The 20,357-nt window shown below is 43.4% G+C and overlaps 1 protein-coding gene across 6 annotated transcripts in view; it reads right to left on the bottom strand.

Annotated features, from left to right (window-relative positions):
• FILIP1 (filamin A interacting protein 1) overlaps positions 1-20,357 on the bottom strand; it is a 131,457-nt gene that overhangs the window by 7,299 nt on the left and 103,801 nt on the right. For 4 of the 6 annotated variants that reach the window (XM_048050431.2, XM_048050427.2, XM_048050429.2 and 1 more), the window contains 2 exons: positions 6,714-9,519; positions 1,509-1,737 (listed from right to left, as the gene is read on the bottom strand). In XM_048050431.2, coding sequence (XP_047906388.1) covers positions 1,531-1,737; positions 6,714-9,519 — 3,013 coding nt within the window. In that variant the 3' untranslated portion in view covers positions 1,509-1,530. Of the gene's footprint in view, positions 1-1,508; positions 1,738-6,713; positions 9,520-17,281; positions 17,450-20,357 lie in introns of those variants that run through there. The other 2 variants (XM_048050434.2, XM_048050432.2) reach the window with 2 other exon arrangements.

Below are 20,357 nucleotides of genomic sequence, written 5' to 3'. Positions count from 1 at the left end.
ATATTTCACCCACTGGTGCATTTTCTTTTCTGTGAATTGTATTTATTATTTATTCGTTGTCTTCCTGCCTTTCCTTCCAAAAGCTATTCCTAATCATTGGGTCCTTTACAGTCTTCCGTGGTGGCTGAGACATACAGGCTTTAAAACCCTTATTTATCAGCCTGCTCAGCTCAGTCTCTTTTGTTTGCAACTTTCTCCTGTGAAAATTGATCACTTAATGGAAATGCTCTTTAATAACTTTAGTGTTATTAAATAAATAGTCATAACAATCATCAACATCCACACCATTTCCATGCTGGAACAATTCCTTAAAACATGCTTAAAAATGCAAACATGTAAATGAAGAAATCGCAAAGAGAGAAGAAAGATGAATCTCCATGGTATTCTTAGGTGGTCTGTATTTAAGGCAAAATATTTCAAACAAATGAGAACTGAGAATAACTCACATACCAAACCCTATCTCTCTGACTGCCCGTACACAAGCTGTGTCTTTAGATAGCAATTTGCTGCCAGCAATCTGTGTTGACTTCCCCTCTAACATCTGTGTTGACTTCCCCTCTAACATCCCCCATAAGGATGCCTGGGAACTCAGGTTTAACTATAGAGCACAAGTCCATCCAACAAGGAAAACTGCAAACCTAATGAAGTCAACTGAATGACTTGCTTCATAGACTTCTGTGGTCTTTCAAGCAGGTACAAATGGACTGTATTGATTTTGGCCAGATCGATGTTTCTCTGAAGCTCTTTTTAAAGACTAAACACTTTTTGGCTCACTTGCCTCCATCCAGCCTCCAGAGCTGGCAGTAACCCAGTCAAAGTCAGAGAATGGAGACCCTGACTGTAAGCACTGACTGCGAGCGTGGACCCCACTAGGGAAGAAATACACTGCTGCTTAGTGCTGCTGCTGCCTGCATTGTGCAGCCTCCATACCCCCTTGGATTGTGTCACCGCCTTGAGAAAGCAGCTCACAAGTGAGAAATGCTTATTTATAGGAGAGATTCCTAGAGAGAAGGCTGGTCACAAAGTGTGGTCCTTTCTCTCTGCCTCTCCCTCCTGCACCCGAGGCACGAGCTTTTATTGAAATAAAACCTCAAGGGCACTGCATCCTGGCATTGCATCCCTGGACAAGGCAGCAGCTCAGAAATGGCGTTACAGGCAGGTGCTCCACCCAGTAGCCAGAGTGGGAAGTGATCTGTTAAGATGGGAGACAATCTGTTAAAAGCGACTGATCTTCCTTCAATCTATTTAAAACTGATCGAGCCTATCATTAAGAATTCCTGGGCTGGATTAATAACTTGGTGTGGTTGCCCGTTCTCCCAAGCTGAACAAGTTCCTGGCATATACCGGTGGCTTTTTCCCCCCTTCATGAAGGAAACAAAAGGATGTTGTTACTGAAGTAGTCAACGCACACACTCATTAGTTTGTTGTAAATGACCGGGCTTCGTTAGTATGGGCAAACACAGACAGGGGGCTGAGTTCGTGGTAGCAGTAACACCTGCAGAACATACCATACCCCCTGAGCCACCGTCATCAGCCCTGACCCCCGCCCAGGGAGCCAGAGCTGCTGCCTGAAGATTTCTTCAGTTCTATTTTCATAGACTGAGTCTCGGCACGAGGCTCGAATTTTGTCACATTTCCTGCTCCTGGGGCTGCCACTACTGGCTTTCCTGCTTTCATACCTTTTGACACAGGAATGCGGGTGGGTGTAGGTCTCGGGGATGACCCATCCTGTCCTGTCTGCAAAAGAGAGACACAGAGAGAGAGAAATGATGTGAACTGAGGATTTTTGCTTCTCATATGTTCTCATCATACACCTTTCATTTACCTCTCAAGCAACAATGTCACAAATCATGCCTATTAGCAAATTAATGCTCGCATTTGAAACCTGGCAGCAGCAAATGCTACTAGAGCGGGGCCGAAGGTACAAAATCAGGGTGAAACTAGTTTTCCAGAGCTGAGGTGCAGCATTTTGGATCAGGATGTCCTAAGGACGGGAATCCCTGCAGAACTGATTCTGCAGCACAACACAGTGCAGGGCTCACTCAGAGGCTACTGAACCACTGGCTAATGCTGAGCCCTGACTAATTGCCGTGTTTTCAGAGGTGGGACAAGATCTCTCAGCCACGTAAATAAAATTGAACTTTGCTCTCCCGTGGCTGGAGCCACTTACTTCTGCACCGGGAAGTACGGAGGCAGAAGGAAGCGAATAGGGCCAGGGCAGAGACAGGGCAAAGATTTGGATTTCCTTCTCCTGCGGGAGGAAGGACGTGGGAGCCATAGCCACGACCTGTTGACCTCTGGCAAAGGAGAAGCAAGCAGACCGCATTTCCAGGCCTACCGCAGGGCAGCATGGAGGTGGTCACTTTTGCCTTGACTACAGCCTACCTAGCACACTGATCCTCAAGTTAGGGGACATCAGAGAAAAAAATTAAAAAGGCCCAGAGCAATTTCTAATGTTTATTTCTTCTGGAGGGAAGCTGGTTGAGGGCCCGAGCCCTCTGCACGGGGCTGGCAGATCCAGCACAGCAGCTACCAGGGATCTGTGCCCATCCGCAGTGCCAGCTGGCGGCCAGGCAGGCTATCCCACGGCTTTGAAAACGGCAATCCACAGATCAGTTCAGGCAACCAAATCCCACTGTGTAAACATACAAGGAGCACTTGGATAGGACAAAAAGACTCAAAAGAGCCAACTGGTCTTTTTTGGCCTGATAATGTTGGCCAAAACAGGAAGCTAGCCCTTATGGACCGCGACCTAAAAGAAATACCTGCAACCATGACAGTCCTGAGAGGAAAATGTGCATTTACCTTCTGTAGTTTGCAATATAGACACACGTTAACAGGGACAACTTCTGTATCAGCTGAATGTCAAATTTGGCTTTTTTCTTTTCAGACAGCAATGAAGATTTTGATCTCACAAAAGGTAACACTTTTCACAAGATCCTGAAATCCTAGCGAGATCTATTTGCTAAATGACTAAATTCTGCAACTTATGGCATATAAGCAAAATAACACTAAGCTGCTGAGGAAGATTGGATTAGGGGATTCTGTCAATTGTAACACGCATTTGCACATTTACTTTAAAATGCTTTTTAAAAATGCTCCACGAAGGAGCATTTTTCTCTCTCGAAGGATTTCCAGCCAGTAGCATCAGAGCCGTCTGTCTGCATCCTGAGCATTCAAAGGAAAGCCATTCCTTAATCTTCTAAGACCAGTTCAAAACCCTATGTGTACACAAAAAAAAAAATCACAATTGGAAAACTTGAATGCTGTCTGCCTGGCAGGAAGGAAGCCATTTTCAATAACTAAAAGCAACATTTACAATAGCAGTCTAAAGGCTAATATGGAACTCACATGTAGATGTCAAAACAAGTTAGGTCCATACAATTCTGTAAGGCAAAACATGCAAATGCATTCCATCAGCCTTGGAAAATATGTCAACATCCCAGGGAACCCAAATGACAAACATCTTGTGCTCCCTGAAAGAGCTCCACAGTGTGTAAACATGAGGCAATCAAATGAAGTAGCTGGAATCTCAGGCATTTCTTCAGCTTTATTCGCATGTTAATTATTAGCTAAGGATTTGGGTGCTTTCAAGTTACTCATTTCAAGCCTAAATCACTCAAAATCACTTTGAAAAGAACTCTTAACTTGTTTTAAATTTTTTAGTTTCCTTCATTGTGGCATACAAACATGTTGATCATGTGGAAGCTAATGCCCGCTTCACAGACGGCTGCAAAAGCATTTTGTGTTTGCTAAGCAAAGAAAAACAGCACAAAGGTGGCTCTTCAGCAAGACATCCCCTTGTGCAAGCAAGAGTGACGGCAGAAGCAGGCATGGGACGCTGGGAGGCTTCAGTCATGTCTGAGGCCGAAACCCCAGAAAATCCACTCGATTCTTGTGCAGCCAGCACGAATTGGCAGTGAAGCAGCTCCAGAGGAAAGCAGGGTGAAGTTGCCTGGCTGTGAGCTGGCTGTGCATGGTACTGGAGCAGTGCAGGCAGCCAGAGCCAGGCCACTGAACACATTACTGCATTCTGACCACGGGACGAATACGTGCAGCCACCAAGCTGTTTGGGTCAATAAGCAGAGCTCACTTGCAAGTGCATTAATCAGTGAGGTTGGACAGTTACATTAAAGGGCAAAAAGCAATTTGAATGTACACAACATTTACTGTGTTTTAGTGGTTTGTAACAGATCCTGCGTGGTGCGTTTGATGGATACACAAAAAGAGAGCTTTCATGCACATGTTCACTTTGGGGATATTTTAATAACAGAGGTGCATTTTCAGCATTTGTTCTTGATCAGATCGGGGAGCTGCTTACCCTGGACAAAAACAGTTCAGTTCAGCGGCTGACACAAAGGTATCCAGTGCAATGTGAGATGCTCTGGGCTATTCAAGCTATCTGCACAGGGCTGGTAGATAAGAGGATCTAAGGAGACCTGCAACCTCTGATAAAGCAGCTGGAAGTTAGGCAGCCTACTTGACAGCACTTTAAATGGCATGAAAGAAGTATGTTTAGACAATTGAATACTGAAAGGGTGGGACTTGAGACCTAGGCAGTAAGTGCAGCCAGGGGAGCCCAATGGACACCTACGAAGAGCTAAATTTAGATGCCGATCTCAACCTAAATGCTGCCCAAATGAGAGTAGTCTTATAGCTACTTTAATGTGTGCCCAGTGAGCGCTGGCACCCAACAGCCTCTCAGCCGTGCCCTGTGCCCTCGGTCACCAGAAGAGAACCAGAAGAGTTGCTGTAAATCAACAGTAACGCCCCGTAGTCCTCCACCTGCCTACCTGCTCCACCACAAAACCAGTCTCTGGCTTTGGACTGTGAGGCAGGCAGACATCACAGGTCAGGCTGAATCTTTGAAAGTACCATGTGTGCACCTTAAAATTAACTGCTTCCATGCCTGCAGTACAGAAGATGACTGTATAACTTCAAATTGGAAAAAGAGTCACATGTTTTCAGATATGAAAACAGTAACTGCAAATTTGTTGTAGCAGCAGGTGAGAGCTAGAAACTTTGAATTACTTTCCCCTTTGGATCTTGGTACTGTATTAGTACATTGTACAGAGCATCCTGTGTGAGGAGAGCTTAGAAAAAAGTAAAACCTGTAAGCTAAGAAAGCAGCTTTGTATTGGTTTGTCTTCTTTGATTTTATGAACTCACCCCTTCAAAATGGTATCAATGTTGGTTTCTTCTAGTGTTACTGAGTAAATGATTACAACTTCTTTTTTCGACACGTATTGCACGTGTTTATAAAGCAGCCATTTGCAAAACAGATGGTGAATATACAACTCTTCTTCTTTTTTTATTTTTTTTCATAGGGAGGAAAAAGCACATTTGGGCTTGTTAGAAGTTCCCTGGTGATTTGATTAGGGGTCTTAAAAAACAAAGGAAAGCATAAGATAAAGTAAATCGCATCGTTGAGCTATTTTCCTTACATTCCAAATCAGGGATGAAGTGAAGAAAGAAGCCGCTTTTTAGCCAGTTGAAAACAAAACAAAAAATTTTTGTGTGTTATGGTTCAGTGCATCATCACAGAAGGGACAGACATCCAGTAATAAAGAATGAGGAATTCTTTAAAAAAAAAACAAAAAACACTCTACCACAGTCTATTAAACACGAAGAGGTGGCTACAAGCTCTGGTTCAGAAAGAAGTACCCACCTATAGCCAAAAACTGGGAACAGACACTGAGGGAAACATTAATCTATGTTTACTCACTTAAAATAATTCTACCCCAAGCATCTGCTACAAGCTACTGTCTAGCTAAATGAGATTTTGGACTAATTCAGTACTGCTGCTTTTATATTTTGGTCAAAATCTTCTTTCCCAACTAAAACAATGCAAAATGATGTCCAAAGCCTAGTAAACCGTGGAGGGAGGCCTATCAAAAAATCTTGTCCGATGTGGTTAAATACAGAGGTGAGAGACTGATTTAAATTTGATTTTCTATGAAAAAGAAATTAGGGAACCACCACAGAGACACAGAGAGAAAGCAGCAAAAAATAAGGTCCCTTCCAACCCGAGCCATTCTATGATTCTAATATTGTGGAGGAAGCACCATTGTAACATGGCCCATATAAAAGCTGAGAACGTCAGAGGAACAGAAAGAGCTTTAGTATTCACTGGCTGAAAAAGACTTGGAGCCAAAAGCAATGATACCATGTCTGGCTATTCATTCCTTTGGAGTTCAGTACAGCAGATATTAATTAAATTATAAATGTAAGGGGATTCTACCAAAGAAATATCAGCCTGCACGATCAGACTCTAAAGACTCTCCAGCTGGGCCAAAACCCATTAGGAGTATTTTCAGAAGTCAGAATTTGCACTTAGGAAAAATAAAAATATAGTTTCTTGCTCTGTCATCTCCATCATTCTTTGTCCCTCTCTTTCTTTCAGTTGAAATTTTACAGGATTGACATTATTTTCAGTAATTTTGCAGGAACTTCCTTTCAGAGTTACTCCTTTGGGAGATAATGCCAAAAGTATACTAGTGTCCAATGCTGGCATAAAAATATCCATTTCCACCAGAGAGGAATCAGGTAAATTCTGAATTTATGTTCAAGCTTATATCTGAAATACATGTAGGGAAGTTAAGAGTTTTTCTCCTCTTCCCACCCTTTCCCTGCCGGTGTCCCAAACCCAAACTATGATCTCCCTTCTCCTTAACAGAGACTACAAAATGAGACTATGAGACCATGCTGCTTACCACTGACTGTGTTCCTCGTGTGGAAGACGTAGTAACAGGAGTTATAGTGATAGTACTTGTCACCTTGCTCGCTGCAGGTCGTGAGGACAGGTTGTTCCGGGGCGATCGAAGGACGGTTCCAGTGACAACTTCCTTCTCGGCTGCTATGTTCACTGGTCTGACTGTTATCACAGGACTTGCACCATCCAGCGTGGCACCAGGAGAGCGTTTAAACTGGGAACCTAAGTGGATGTGGATTTTGTTGTCTTCTGTTGTAATAATGTTGGCATTGGCGTTGTATTTCCGGATTGGAGTTGGGACTGTTTGTTTTTCTGGTGTAACTTTGAAGACAGCCCTTCCCATGGTCGTGTCTTGTGACTGAGGAGAAACAGAGATTTCTGTTGGTGCTGCGGATGTCGATACTGTCATAATCTGAATCGGTGATGCAGGTCTGTCAACAAAGGGTGCTCTCCCTCCCTCTGGAGACTTTTCTCTGGAGAATGTTGTTATAGTGACGGGAGACATAGAACGGTCTGGGCCCATTGGACTTTCACTGCCTTTTCCTTTTTGGGGCATAACATTTGGAGAAGGAATGATGGTTATTCGTGGCTTCTGATTTCCCAAAGTAGGAATGACAGTGGTACTTGAAAAAAACTCCTCTGAGGTTGGACTGGTTATCTCCAAAGTAGCTGTGCTGTTCTCATGATCTGGTGTCACCCGAATATGAAGAGGCTGACCTTGTTTTGGAGAAAGGACAACCTCCCCAGGATGTGCTGGACTACCGTGGGCTCGGGTTCCTTTATCCGGAGTTGCCTGAGCCCCAGTTTCCCTCTTTCTCATCCATGGTATCCACGATTTCCTCATTGCAAGTTCATTTGCTGCTGGAGGATATCTCTCAAGGACTGAAGAACGCTCCATGGGTTTCTTCAGACCTACCTGTCGCAGATTGCTCATGATGTGATTCTCTTCCTGGAAGGATTTACGTATAAACACAGCTGGAGTTTCTTCTTCTGCTGCTTCACTGCTTACAGCATCTGTTTGCACACCAGTGGATGTCACAGGAACATCGACTATTCTTCGTCCATTTATGCTGGGCCTCAGAGCACGGCTGTAACGCTTAGAAAGCTCTAACTCTCTTGTTAGGTTCAGAACTTCCTGTCCCATGCTCTTGTTTTTATTTTCTTCTTCCATAAACCTCTGCTGCAGAACCGAGTAATCAACCTGAAGCTGAGAAAGTTGGTCTTCTTTGTTCATCAGCTCATGGATTTTCTCCTTAAGAGCTTGAACTTCTGCTTTCAAATCTCTGCTTTTAGCCTCTTCCAAACGAAACCTGTGCCTCAACTCTGCCTCCTGGCTCACTGCTTCACCTTTTTCTATTGCTTTGTTTTTGGCAATCTGGAGCTTCATCTCCTCCAGCTGTTGAGAAAGTAAGTTAGCTTTATCCTGCTCAGTCCTAAATTTCTGCTCTAGCTGATCATATTCATCTTCTGTCTTCATCAAATCTCCTTCAACCACTTCCAATTGTTTGAGACGTTTTTTCAGTCTTTCAATTTCAATGGTAAGCTCCTTAATCTTGTTGTCCTCATGACAACCATGCTCTGGTCCTTTTCTGGCTCGACCTCTCGTAATTTCTCTTTCTACTTCCTCCATACCATCAATCCTTTTCTTTAACAGGTCAACTCTGCAGCTTAGTTCAGACGATTTTTCTTCTTCACTTTTCAGTTTGCCAATCAACTCATCCCTTTCCTTTGTCAAACTAGACACCTTATCCTCCATTTCAGATTTCAGTTTCAAAAATTTCTTACTTTCTTCTATCAGCTTCTCTGTTACATCCATAACTTTCCCTTGTTCAACTTTAAAATTCTTGTTTAGACCCTCAACCCTTTTTTCCTCCTGTTTTATTTTTTCCATCATATTTTTCCGTTCATCAACCAACATTACAGTAAATGACTTCAGCTTTGTAAGGTCATCTTTTAAGCTTATTTCAGCCTTTTCCAACTTACTTTCTGATGCCTCAAGGTCCTTCACTCGAGTCTTCACCACTTCCAACTCATTTATCAAATCCTTAGTTAAATTCTTTTCCTTCTCCAAGTTTATGTGTAGCTGGGTGCATTCAGACTTACTTTTACTGAAAGCCTCTTCCAGTTTCTCCAGTTCTGACATTCTCTTCTGCAACTTTTCCACTTCAAGTTTCAGCTCTTTACTATGGTGCTCTTCCTCTTGCAGTTTATTTTTCAGCTCTTTACACTGGGATTCGGTTTTTGTGATCTCTTCATCTTTTCCCTCCATTTCAAGCACACGCTTGCGAAGGTTTTCCACTTCTGCCATTAAGCTAGAGTTCCCACATTCCCCTTTTGCTATTTTATCTCTTAGTTCTTGAAGTTCCTCCTCAGCTTTTTGAAGACTTCTGTTAGTTTCTTCTAACTCCTCTATTCTGCGAGTCAACCCAACCAACTTAAGCCTTAGCTGTCTGTTATGTGACTCTTGATTAGCCAGTTTAGCCGTCATCTCCTCATGTTCTTGAGAAAATGATGACGTTTTGTGTTCAAGTTCTGTCTCTAACTTCATCAGTTTTTGTCCATCCTCTTTTGTTTTTGCAGTAATGATTTTAAGCTTTTCTTCTTCTTCCTTTAGTTTTTGATTTAAATCTTGTATTTTCTGGCTCTGTTGACCAAGTTGTTCAATATGCATTTGTCTTTCATCCACCAGCATGAGTGCAAATGACTTGAGCTTGACAAGTTCTTCTCGTAGTTTACTAAGTCTCTTTGTATGTTCTTTCTCCTTACGAGCTTGATAGATCTTCTCCTGCTCAAGAAGTTTCTTCAACCTGAAACAAGTTATTACAAAGGCATTAAACTAAAATATATTCATATTTGGCACATTTCTCAGTTTGGTGTTTTTCTCCATTTTTAACTAACTTTCATTTTATTAGGATTTTTTTTTCTCCATTAATAACTTAGGTAGTCTTTCAACAAGTAACTACCTATCAAACTTATATTCCCCAGTCTAACTATTTTAAATTATAAAAAAACAGAATATTATACAAAGTCATCTAGAATTCTGAAAAGCAGTGAAATTTTATATATGTATACATAGCAGACACATCGGTTTTTAACTCCTTTACATTTATTTCTCAGCTAGGATGACGTTGATAAGGGTATATCGGGACAGGTATATCTATTCACCAATCCATTTACACTGAACTTTTTTTACAAGGTGATTTCCTCAATAATGTCTTACATACATAAAATATGTAAAATAATAATAATAATAAAATAAAAATTAAAAAAAAAGAAAGAAAACTAACGCAACCATAGATAAATGGATCGGTCCTGGTTATAAATAAACCAGCTGGACAAAAGATTATGTTAGCACATGACTGATAACCATCTGGGCATCCCAGGCATAAGAAATCAGCAGTAAGAGAAATTTGCTAGCACAGCAATTAGTATGTTGAGGTTTGTTCTCCCTGTTGCATTTCCATTTCCAATAGCAGATTTTGACTGCAAGGGTCAGACTTATCAAACCTTTGGCTACAGCTAACCATAGTTGGAAAATGCTCTCCTTTATAGCCTCTAAAGCTGTATTTTCAGACAATATAAAAACACAAATCAGATCTATCCTCAGAACGATAATATAGACCTACATTTTCCAGCATGGGAAAATGCATTACCCATTACCTATGCAACATTTCAATGGGAAAGTGATAGGTATTTTGTATCTGTGATTAATAGTGAGAATACATTGACATCAGCACAAGACATTTGCATTGACAACTGCACATATTATAAGCACAGATTTATGAGGATGGTGATCCTCAACTGATAAAGAGGTACAGATAACACAGGGATATATCCCCTACTAATATAAAAGCTTTACTTTAAAAACAGCAGTATGATTTAGAAAAGACACAGGTATGCATGCTGAATTTACCGTGAAATTACATGTTTTTCAAACCACTGTCAAAGCACCTACAACTCCCATATAAAGAAGCATAATGTTTCAAGTCCACTTGCTTTGCTCACCCTAGGCCTGAAACATTTAAACTTCTTTTAACTGCGACAAACAACGAGGTGATAACAGGAGAGCAATTTGCCACCACAATTTCACTTGTAGTAACTGAAAGATCCAAATCTTAGCAAAGACTGACTTTAATCAGTACTGCTATGTAAAATGCTGTACTGTACGTGGCGGTGGTGAAGCACAGGTACACACTCCTCTCTGCTGCCCCAGCAATGAAGTGGTGCAGGGAGCTCCGGGGCACAATGCAAAACACCAGCGATGTCTCCCGGAGCGCTCACCTGAACTCTAAACTCATAAAACCAGCCACATTCACTTGGTTTTCCAGCAACTATTAATGTTTCACTCCTTGTCCCTCAGGGACCAGAACGAACAGGAACTAGAATGCAAAGCTATCAGAAAAGAAAAGGAAGTCAGAAAGCAGGACAGGATGCAGTAGGTAGGGAAGGAGAAGGCTGAAGAATGCTTTTGAAAACAAGAGTCGGATAGGATGTGGGAGTAAGAGAATAGTAGGAACCAGCAGGAGAGGGAAAAACAAACAAACCTTGCAGCCAACCTTGCTGGGTCACAAAAAATCTCTTTAGTTTTGGCAACTCTTTGGAAAGGACTGAAAAGACATGCTGGCATATGCCTCACTATGGGTCACGTTAGAATGTCAAAAGGTAAAAAAAGACCTGCTGCCACTCACAAAGCGCTCCCTTTTCACACCGAAGGAGGAACTTTATTAGCATGAAATATATTCCCTCCACTCCATCACACTGCTTCATGCAAAAGTTTCTGCCAAGAAGCCTCTCTCTCTCTCCCAGGCTACATTTATAAAGAAATAGGATGCGTGCTCTCACATTTTTTTTTTTTTTTTTTTTTTTTGCCACAGCAGAACAGTGGGAACTAGCCTGGTGGAGCTCTCAACGACCCAGCTCCCAAAGTCATGAACATATAAACAAGAATGTGAGATCTTTAAAAAAAAAAAAAAAAAAAAAAAAAAAAAAAAAAAAAAAAGAAAAAAGAAAAAAAAAAAAAAAAAAAAGAAAATTTTAAGGTGGCCCTAACAGAGGACTCTTTTGTTCTCTTTTAAAAAATCTTCCCTTTTGAAAGCCTATGATGCTCAGAAAATCGTGTATGATTTTGAATTCCTCAGCTGCTCATAAAGGGCACGCGATTTTTACCCAGCAGTTGCTACAAGTGGTACATTGCAGCCAGGATGCTATGCAGAGTGCAAAACAATTCACTGGCCACACAGTTATTTGAGAGCCTAGTGGGAAATGCTGCTGAGACAATCCCCCTTTGAAAAAAACAAACAAACACACAAAAACCAACACCTGATTGATAAGCTAAGACAAAGAAATGCCAGGGATGAGATGGAGCAACTGGAGAAGAAAGAACATTAGCCCTGTCACTGCCGTGCTGCAGCTCTCAGGAGAGTCAGCACTGTGGAATAACTGGACTTGCACATCTGGGAAAAGCAAAAATACCATAACTGTGCTAATACAACTAAGTAAATTAGCTTACATATTGCATGTTGAACAAGGTAGGAAGCACCGTGGAGCATTTTATTCTGCCTCAGCCTTTAGACAGTGAAACCAGACTGCCTAGGATCTGGCAAGTGAGCTTTCACAGAAGTACGACGATACTTGATGACACTTCTGTTTTCCACGGCCAGGGAAACTGCTTCTGTGAGGGATGGATGGGAAAGCTGTGCAGGTGCCAAAGGAATAAACAATATCTACAGCTTTTCAGTGAAATTTCTAACCACTATAATAAAGTTGACTTGAAGCTCACTCCTGCTTTTGTCTGCTGTACAACTCTCATACCTCAGTGGCTAAACTGGAATTTCAGCAGGACTGCAAAGTGATGTTGCCCCATCTTGACCCTCAGAACTGCTTTGCTACCAGGCTTCTCATCTGACTGCTGCGGCTGCTGCTCACGTTTGCTAAGTGATGCCGACCTGCGTGAGCTCCAATGCAACACTGAAAGCACCTCAGAGACTCAGAGCACGTGTGTCCTTAATGTATTATCCGGAGCAACTGCATTCTGGGTTGTCAGGAGGTTGAAAACACCTGCACTCAGGGTCAAAATAAGCAAAAAAGAAAAGAGAAAAAAAAAAGGCAAAAAAAAAAAAAGCAGTATTTTAATAATGAAATGTGAGCTAGTCAAAACACTGACAAGTCAACAGTTTGGTACTCTGAGTCCAGTCCCTGTATTTTCTGTCTTGGTTTGCCTTTTTTTTTTTTTTTAAGATGAGGAGAAATATTTTGATAAAATTATATAACATGCATTCATCAATAAGAGTATGAAGGCCTCAAAAGACAGACCACAGTGGGGATGAAGGGAAGGCAGATCTGCTCAATGCCTTGTGACTGCTTCACCATAACACCTGCTTCTCAGTGGAAAGTACTGATGAGTTTGGCGCAGTACCCTCCTTTCCCCTTTACAGTAAACTCGGTAAATACAATAGCAAATCCTTATGTCCAATTACGTGCAAACTGTTAGCTGCCTCAGTTAAAAACATCCTGGGACAATGCCATTCCCTAATTTTGTACCACAACAGCAGATGCACCTGATCCTGGTGCCGGGGCAGGACGCGGGCCTACTGAAGCTTCTGGCACAGCCTGGCATGGTTTGCGCCATGACAGCACAAAAAAGACCACAGGATTAAGAACAGGAAGATTTTCATAAATCAATCTCAGCTTGCAGACATAGGAGTGGAGGAAGAGCAGCTACAGACTTGATTTTAACCTCCTCCATGAGCCATGTGCTGGAAACAGTCAGCAAGGGTGGAGGTGTAAGCGGGTGGGCACCAGGCCCTCCCTGCTCTCCTTCCTGCGGGTTTGGTGCTGAAGCATTTTATTGCACGAGGTCTTTCTGCTTCCCCTTCCCTCCTCCACACTTCAGATTGTCAGAAGTGGGCTGGGATGCTGATATCTGCCAAGCCCTGTCCCTCCAGGGATGTCGCTGCACTTCTTTTGTTATGGTTATATGTCTATGCTTTGTCCTACCTGTCCCAAATTACTTGCTCAGGCTGGGGCTAATCACTCCTTCAGGTCTAGAAGGCATTTTTTCCATATAGGAAACCTGGCCAAAACCATACAATTTTCTCCCCTCAGCCAGATGCCTGCTGCCAAAAAGTCTGGCTATTGTGTCAATGTCTTTGTAAGAGACAGTTCTGGATTACAGTGCAGACTCGGTTTGTAAAGACGCACGTTGGGTATGTTGTGAAGAGGTCTCCAACACAGGCAGGGCTTCAGCCTGCTGCAAGCACTGCTCCTGCCTTATGGGGGGGCCCTGACTGTGCCCCGAATATGGGTGACAAAGGACGCAGACGGCTGTCCCTAGTCCTTCCAGTGAGGAATGAACAAGGGCTGAAGGGCTCCTTGCTGGAATGTGCACTGGATTAATGCTGCTGGTTAGCCATCAGGGTGGTTTAACATTCCTTTAACTCTGATCAATTAATTGAATCACTAAAGCTACAGACTTAGTTTAGCCATATACGCTGTTTTTGCTGGTTTATTTCTGCATATTTGGTCACTCGCTGAGATGTGCAGGAGGAACCCCACAGTACCATTTTCACAGCGTCTTGTCTCAGACTTGAGTGAGACTCCAACACAAATTATAACTTAGACCTGGAGAACAATGTTTTGGTGGTTTTGAAAGACACTGCGATAACTTCATACCAGAAGAACTTAGATGAGCATTACTGGATTTTAGATGGGACTTTATTTGTAAATGGTAGAAGAAGTAACAGCAGCAAGACCTGAGCCAAAATCAAGCATTAGTTCTTGCCTACATTTGCAAAAAGATTGCAAATAGTGATCAGTAAGCATTTTCTTGCTTTCTAAAGGACCATAATCTTTATGAATGTATTTGAATTATAATCAAAATAGCAAACTGGGAAGTATAAAAGCCCTTCCTAGCACTGACAGCTGATAAGAGAGCAATTCTTCAAGATGGCTTACAATCTTTTAAGAAAATACAAAGAAGTTTCAGTTATCCAGGGCAAGATACTCAGTGATTTCCAATAAGCCACTTGTCCTCTTATGGAAGCATTCACTTGAGAATGTTTAAAGCAGAGCATGTAAAAGTGAAAAGCTCCCAAAACATTTATTGAAAATTATACTGGAGTTTGCACTGCATTTTCCATTTCCATTTGTCAGAGTATTTCCATCAAGGTATGAAAAACATCACCAATGACTGCACCACCTTTCCCACCTCTAGGGCAGAAATGGGCACTCACCTATGCGAGGAAACCCTGGTAAGGCAGAATATGGTGGCAGAAATGAGCGGTTCATGTGTGCATCAACATTTTGGCACCACACTTCAGCTGTGCTAGCTTAGTTTAGCTCCCCCCAGTGCAAGAAGACTAAATAAAGCTTTCAAGGTATCTCCAAGTGTTTAATGAAGAACCCACAAGAGGGACCAATGCAGAGAGTAACCCAGAGAGATCTGAAGAGGTATTTCCTGCACTGTCAAGCCAGGGGCAGCAGAGGGAACATCAGATAGAAGGATGGGAAGGAGGATGGGAAGCAGGTAAGATCTCTGGAGCACCTTTTAGCTAAGCTTATACGTAGCCTGGAGGTCCACAGAGCTCCTCACTGCTGCTCTAGCACAAAGCCACCTCGGATGTCCTTCTCCTGTAGTACCTCCTTCACCATTTCGACTCCTAAAAGCTTGTTGTGATGCGATGTAATGACTTCTACCCTGTTTTGTGTGTGGCTGGGAAGTGAGGGTTAAGAGAAGCACACTAACGAGGATACAGTCACTCCAAGGATAAGCTGACTGGCAGCTGGTGAAGGCTGCTTCCTCCACACAGGGCCAACTGCACCACTTGGCAGCATTTCTGCCACTCACACAGCTGTCCTGAGGAAGCACTGGGCAAGCAAACACCTTCACAAGCTCCTCTCTCCTGTCTTCCCACTTGAGCCCTCAAGAGTTTGGTACTGCATTGGTGCAGTGTTAGACAGACCAGACAACTTCCTAGCAGGAGCTCAAAAGCTGCTGCCCATTAGGTGATGTGAGGGGCTGAGTGCTAGAATCCAGAGAGGACAAACACCACCAAGAGGTGCTTTAACTTAATAAAGCAGTTCCCTCTTCATTTTTCTTTTTTTTTTTTTTTTTTTTTTTTCTGTTTAATGTACAACAGCTGATTTTGAAGATTATTTCTATGGCCACTGGGAAATTCTCCACTTCTCCATTTCTGACTGCCTCTGTGTCCCAGCCACCAGGCTGAGATTCAGGGACTCTGAGCGCCTACAATTTCAACTCAAACCAAGCAGAGGCCGAAGGTGGCCAGGCTCCCCAGGAAGCAAAAATCAGGCCTAACAACACTTAAGCTGAACAACTGAAAATTAGGCAGCTCTTTCAAATCATCAGCTTCAGGCCTGATTGTAACTTATACACTTATACGCATCTCAGCTGACAGAAGAAACATGTGAATGAGATCAGGTCTCAGGGCAGGAAAAGCAATAAACAAACTACATTTGTGCTCCTTTCTCCTTTCTACTCATCAGACTTTAAAGCCAACTAACAAAGAGGCATCTGCTTGTTTTGCCTTGCTACAGAACTTCCCGAGATGCTGTTCTGTTATCACAGGGTCAACTATGAAAACAAATAAAACTTGTTAAAAAAAAAAAAAAGTTATCAGTTCTAGTGAACCTAAGGACACGTTTTTGTGGCTATATACTATGCAAAATTAAAGCGTAAAAAAAAACAACAAATGTATTCTTCACTGCAGAATTAACTTTTGCGAAGTGATTGTATAAAATTATGCCAAAAGCAAATTAATCCTCTTGCTATTTCAAAACTACATGACAGTGCCCAAATTATATCATGGAAAACATATTTTTTTATGATTTATGAAACTGATTGTCTTACATTGACATTGATTGTCTCACACAATGATCTTTTCCTATTTTTTTTATTTGTATTTTTATTTTTTTTATTTCTAACCCTGATTTTGTACAAATGAAATTCCCCTGGGCCAAAGCAGTCCGTCAGTGCCGAGGCTGTCTGTCAGTCCACACGGTGAGTAAGGCAGGAGAAGGAACCCTGACGAGGTTCAGTGCCCCACCGACCTGCCCGTACCTTCTCCAGGTAAGGAACGCACCAAAGATCTCGACGAACAACAGAACAACCAAAACTTGCTCAGGGAATGAAACAGCATTACAACCGGACAGGCACTTTTTTCCCACCCCCCCCCCGCCCCCATCCCAATTAAGACACCCCCGTTAATTTCCCAGCCGGGAGGGAGGGCGAGCAGAGCATCGGAAAGGAAGGCGCCGCGCTCCGCTCAGCGATCGCGCTCGCCAGCCCCGCGGTTGTCCTCCCCTGACCCCTCGGGGCTCAGTCCTCCCCAGGAAGCCCCAGGGCACCCCTCGGCACCGGGGGGGCTCCCCCCCGGCCCCAGAAGCAGCTCCCAAAATTCCCCCTCCCCGGGCAGCCCCCGCTCCCTGCTTATGCCGGGCATCCAGCTCGCGAGTGGAGTGCGCACGGATGGGAGCTGCTCCAATTAAAAACAGTAATAATAATAATAACAATAAATAAATAAAATAATTATTAAACTGGCATTATCTTACCTTACATATACTTTTTTTTTTTTTTGGTCTTTTTTTAAGCTACCGAAAGGAATAGCACGCAGCCCCCGGCGGGTCGGAGCCGTCGCTCAAGTCCCCCCGCCGTGTCCGTGCCGTGTCGCTGCCTTGTCCCCGCGTTGTCCCCGCGTTGTCCCCGCCGTGTCCCCGCCGCACGGTGCCGGCCGCGGCGCCGGTCGCGCTGGCTCGGGGCAGGGGAAGGGGTGGAGCGGGGAAGGCGGCGGCCGGGCTGCGGGGCCGGGGGTGCGGCGGGGAGAAGGGGGGTGCAGAGGGGAGGGGGCTGCCCTGCCCTGCCCTGCCCGGCCCGGCCCGCGGGAGGCTTCGGGCAGCATCTCCTCTTAGTGGCCTTTTGCCGAGCTCAGGACCCGACAGGCCCCCTCCGGGCTTGGGGTTGTGGGGTAGTGGTTAAGGATCCTCGGGGAACCCTCACCAGGATGCTTCCTGCTGCTGGTAGGGTCAGCTGGTGGAGGCACGAATACCTGAAGACAGTCCCCTGCGGACTTACTGTGTGTGCCTATCTGTTCTCCAAAATTCATGCAGAGTAGCAAGGCCAACCGAGAGTACACATAAAGTCTGCAAAGCACCATTCTGCCCACTCCTGGCATTTAAAAGCCCTGCAGCAGCACCTCTGTTCCCCGACCAACATAAAAAAATTCAGGGATTCTTTCCATTTGCCAAATGACTCCCTAGATTGGCCATGGTCACCTCTTCAGTCTTTACCAGGAGAACTAGAAACCATTCTTCCCTTCCCTTGCCCTTCCCATTTCCCTTCTCCTTACCCCTTCTTTTCCTCTTCCTCTTCCCATTCCCTTTTCTCAAGAAGCCTGTAATATCCCAAAACACTGAAAGCTTATCATGTCTAATATTATTATCCACAAAAATGGACCAGTGTGTGTCTACATTTTTGGGAAACTATTTAATTCCCTGTTCTATCATTATTTTTACTTAGGACCGTTGCCTCTCTGTATATGGGTTGGGCAGTGCTCGTTCGCAAAGCGGGTGCTTAATGACTGATGTTATAGTCTTTATTCAAGGCCCTCTTTACCACACGCTCATCAGAGTCTCAGCTGAGCACAGAATTGCCAGAGAAAACCACATACACAGTGGGAAACACTACAATAAATATCCACCATTGGCACCCAGAGGGATCGCCAGAAGCATTTCGATCCTTTAGATCACCTGCATAAAAGTCTGCAACCTGCGTTAGCAAAATAATCAGTAGCAACAGCAGGTTGGCAGCCTTGAGGCAATCCGTACCAGAAAGGTGCGGAGCACTTTGCAAGCAAGTTGCTCAGCCATCTGCTGGTGGACGGGTTGGACCGCGATCAGCAGCAGAGAGCAAGGCCTCTGAGGAGGCTGCAGCATCACAGAATGCTACCACCGCTCACCCTGGTGCGAGCAGAGTCCCAAGGAAGCCCACAGCATCCTCTGGAGGGTGCCGAATCATAAAAGAACAGAACGGTCGAGGTCGGAAAGGACCATGGGGACGTTTAAGAGCAGGTCCAGGCACAGGGCCTGCTCTACCTGAGTCTCAGGTGCCTCCAACCTCTCTGGGCAGCCTGTTCCAGGGCCTGCCCAACCGCATGCTGGAAGATACTGAAATTAGGTCGGATCACCAACACAAGGCGATATGTACCACATACACTGCCTCATGACAGTCACTGGTGGCACCTGTGACCACCAGCTTGCCCCAGAGGGCTCTTACCCCAGACGACCAGCTCTCCCAGCTTACTCCGTGACTTAGAAATAAAAGCGCAGGGAATGGAACCCAGACACACAGAAGTCATCTGGTTGTGAGCCAGCAGATGCGAGACTTGTAAGAGAAGGCACAGCATGGCAGTGGCATGCCTGCCCAGCCTGCACTAGCTGAGGTATGTCTGTGCCCCCACTGGACCTAACAATTAAAGTGTTCTCCAACACCAGGCCAACTGCTCCAGGTACCACCACTACAGCAGTGCCAGAGGTACAGAAAACATCATGTAGGATGTCACAGCAAAGGCCAAACAGGCCTTCAACCTCCACAACTTCTACTGAATGGGAATTGAATTGTGTATATACATAAGTATAAAGACACTTTGTATGTTGTTATTGCTCAACAATACCATCACTTTTAAGTCACATTAAAGGCTGGAAAAATCTAACTTGCTCCCCAGAACGTCATGTCTCTTTTTGTTTATGCTTTCATTGGGATATTGGGATGACGTAGTCCAAGAATTCCTGACTAAAGCAGCACTTGCAACATGGTGAGGCCAGATAAGAATAAATAAATAAATAAATAATAAATAAATAAATGCAATTATAATAAATAAAAATAAATAAATAATAATAATAATAAATAAATGTAATAATAAATAAATAAATAAATGAATAAATGAATAAATGCAGGGGACGAAATAGCTAGGAATCCCAAATTCCAGCTCACCTCTGAAAGTCAGAAGTTGTACTGTGCATCTGGCACTGTCTCTGCCATAGAGGAGAGTAACTGGGAAGCAGAAGATGGAATTGGTTTAACTGTTTAATGATGTGCTAATAGACTACACATTTCTTTGATATGTTGCTCTCTTTAAAATTCACTGAACTGTGCACAGCAATGGATTTCTCTTGTAGATCGTAGAGACTTGTAACAAATGATTGCCTTATTATAAAATTCTCTGTAAACAGGGCTTTGTAATCTTTCCAGCAGACTACCCTACTCTCTGTTGGCTCTTTATCTTCTGTGTAGAAACATATGTAACATTTACAAGGAAAGCAGCCCTTGCAACTCTCTCCAAGTTTTCTATCATCTAACAAAAAGTCCAAATATTTTTATTTGTACAAGACAGAACAAAGCTTTTCCTGAGTTTGTGTTTACTTATATACATGAAAAAGTACCTTGTGTAGCTTGCAAGACTGTTTTTGTTGTTGTTGTTGTTCATAAAACCTCAAGAACAGTGAAAATCTTCCATCATTTCTCATTTTTTCCTTTTGGTAGGTCAAACTCATCTGTAAGTCAAACTTATCCTCCAATTTCTACTCACCCAGTTGCCTGCTCTGAGCATAACATACTAATATGAGTTCAGTG

Source organism: Anser cygnoides, chromosome 3, assembly GCF_040182565.1.
Source record: "Anser cygnoides isolate HZ-2024a breed goose chromosome 3, Taihu_goose_T2T_genome, whole genome shotgun sequence".
NCBI lineage: Eukaryota > Metazoa > Chordata > Aves > Anseriformes > Anatidae > Anser > Anser cygnoides.
The sequence above is the reverse complement of the archived record's forward strand: the minus strand, read 5'-3'. Positions and strand labels throughout refer to the sequence as shown.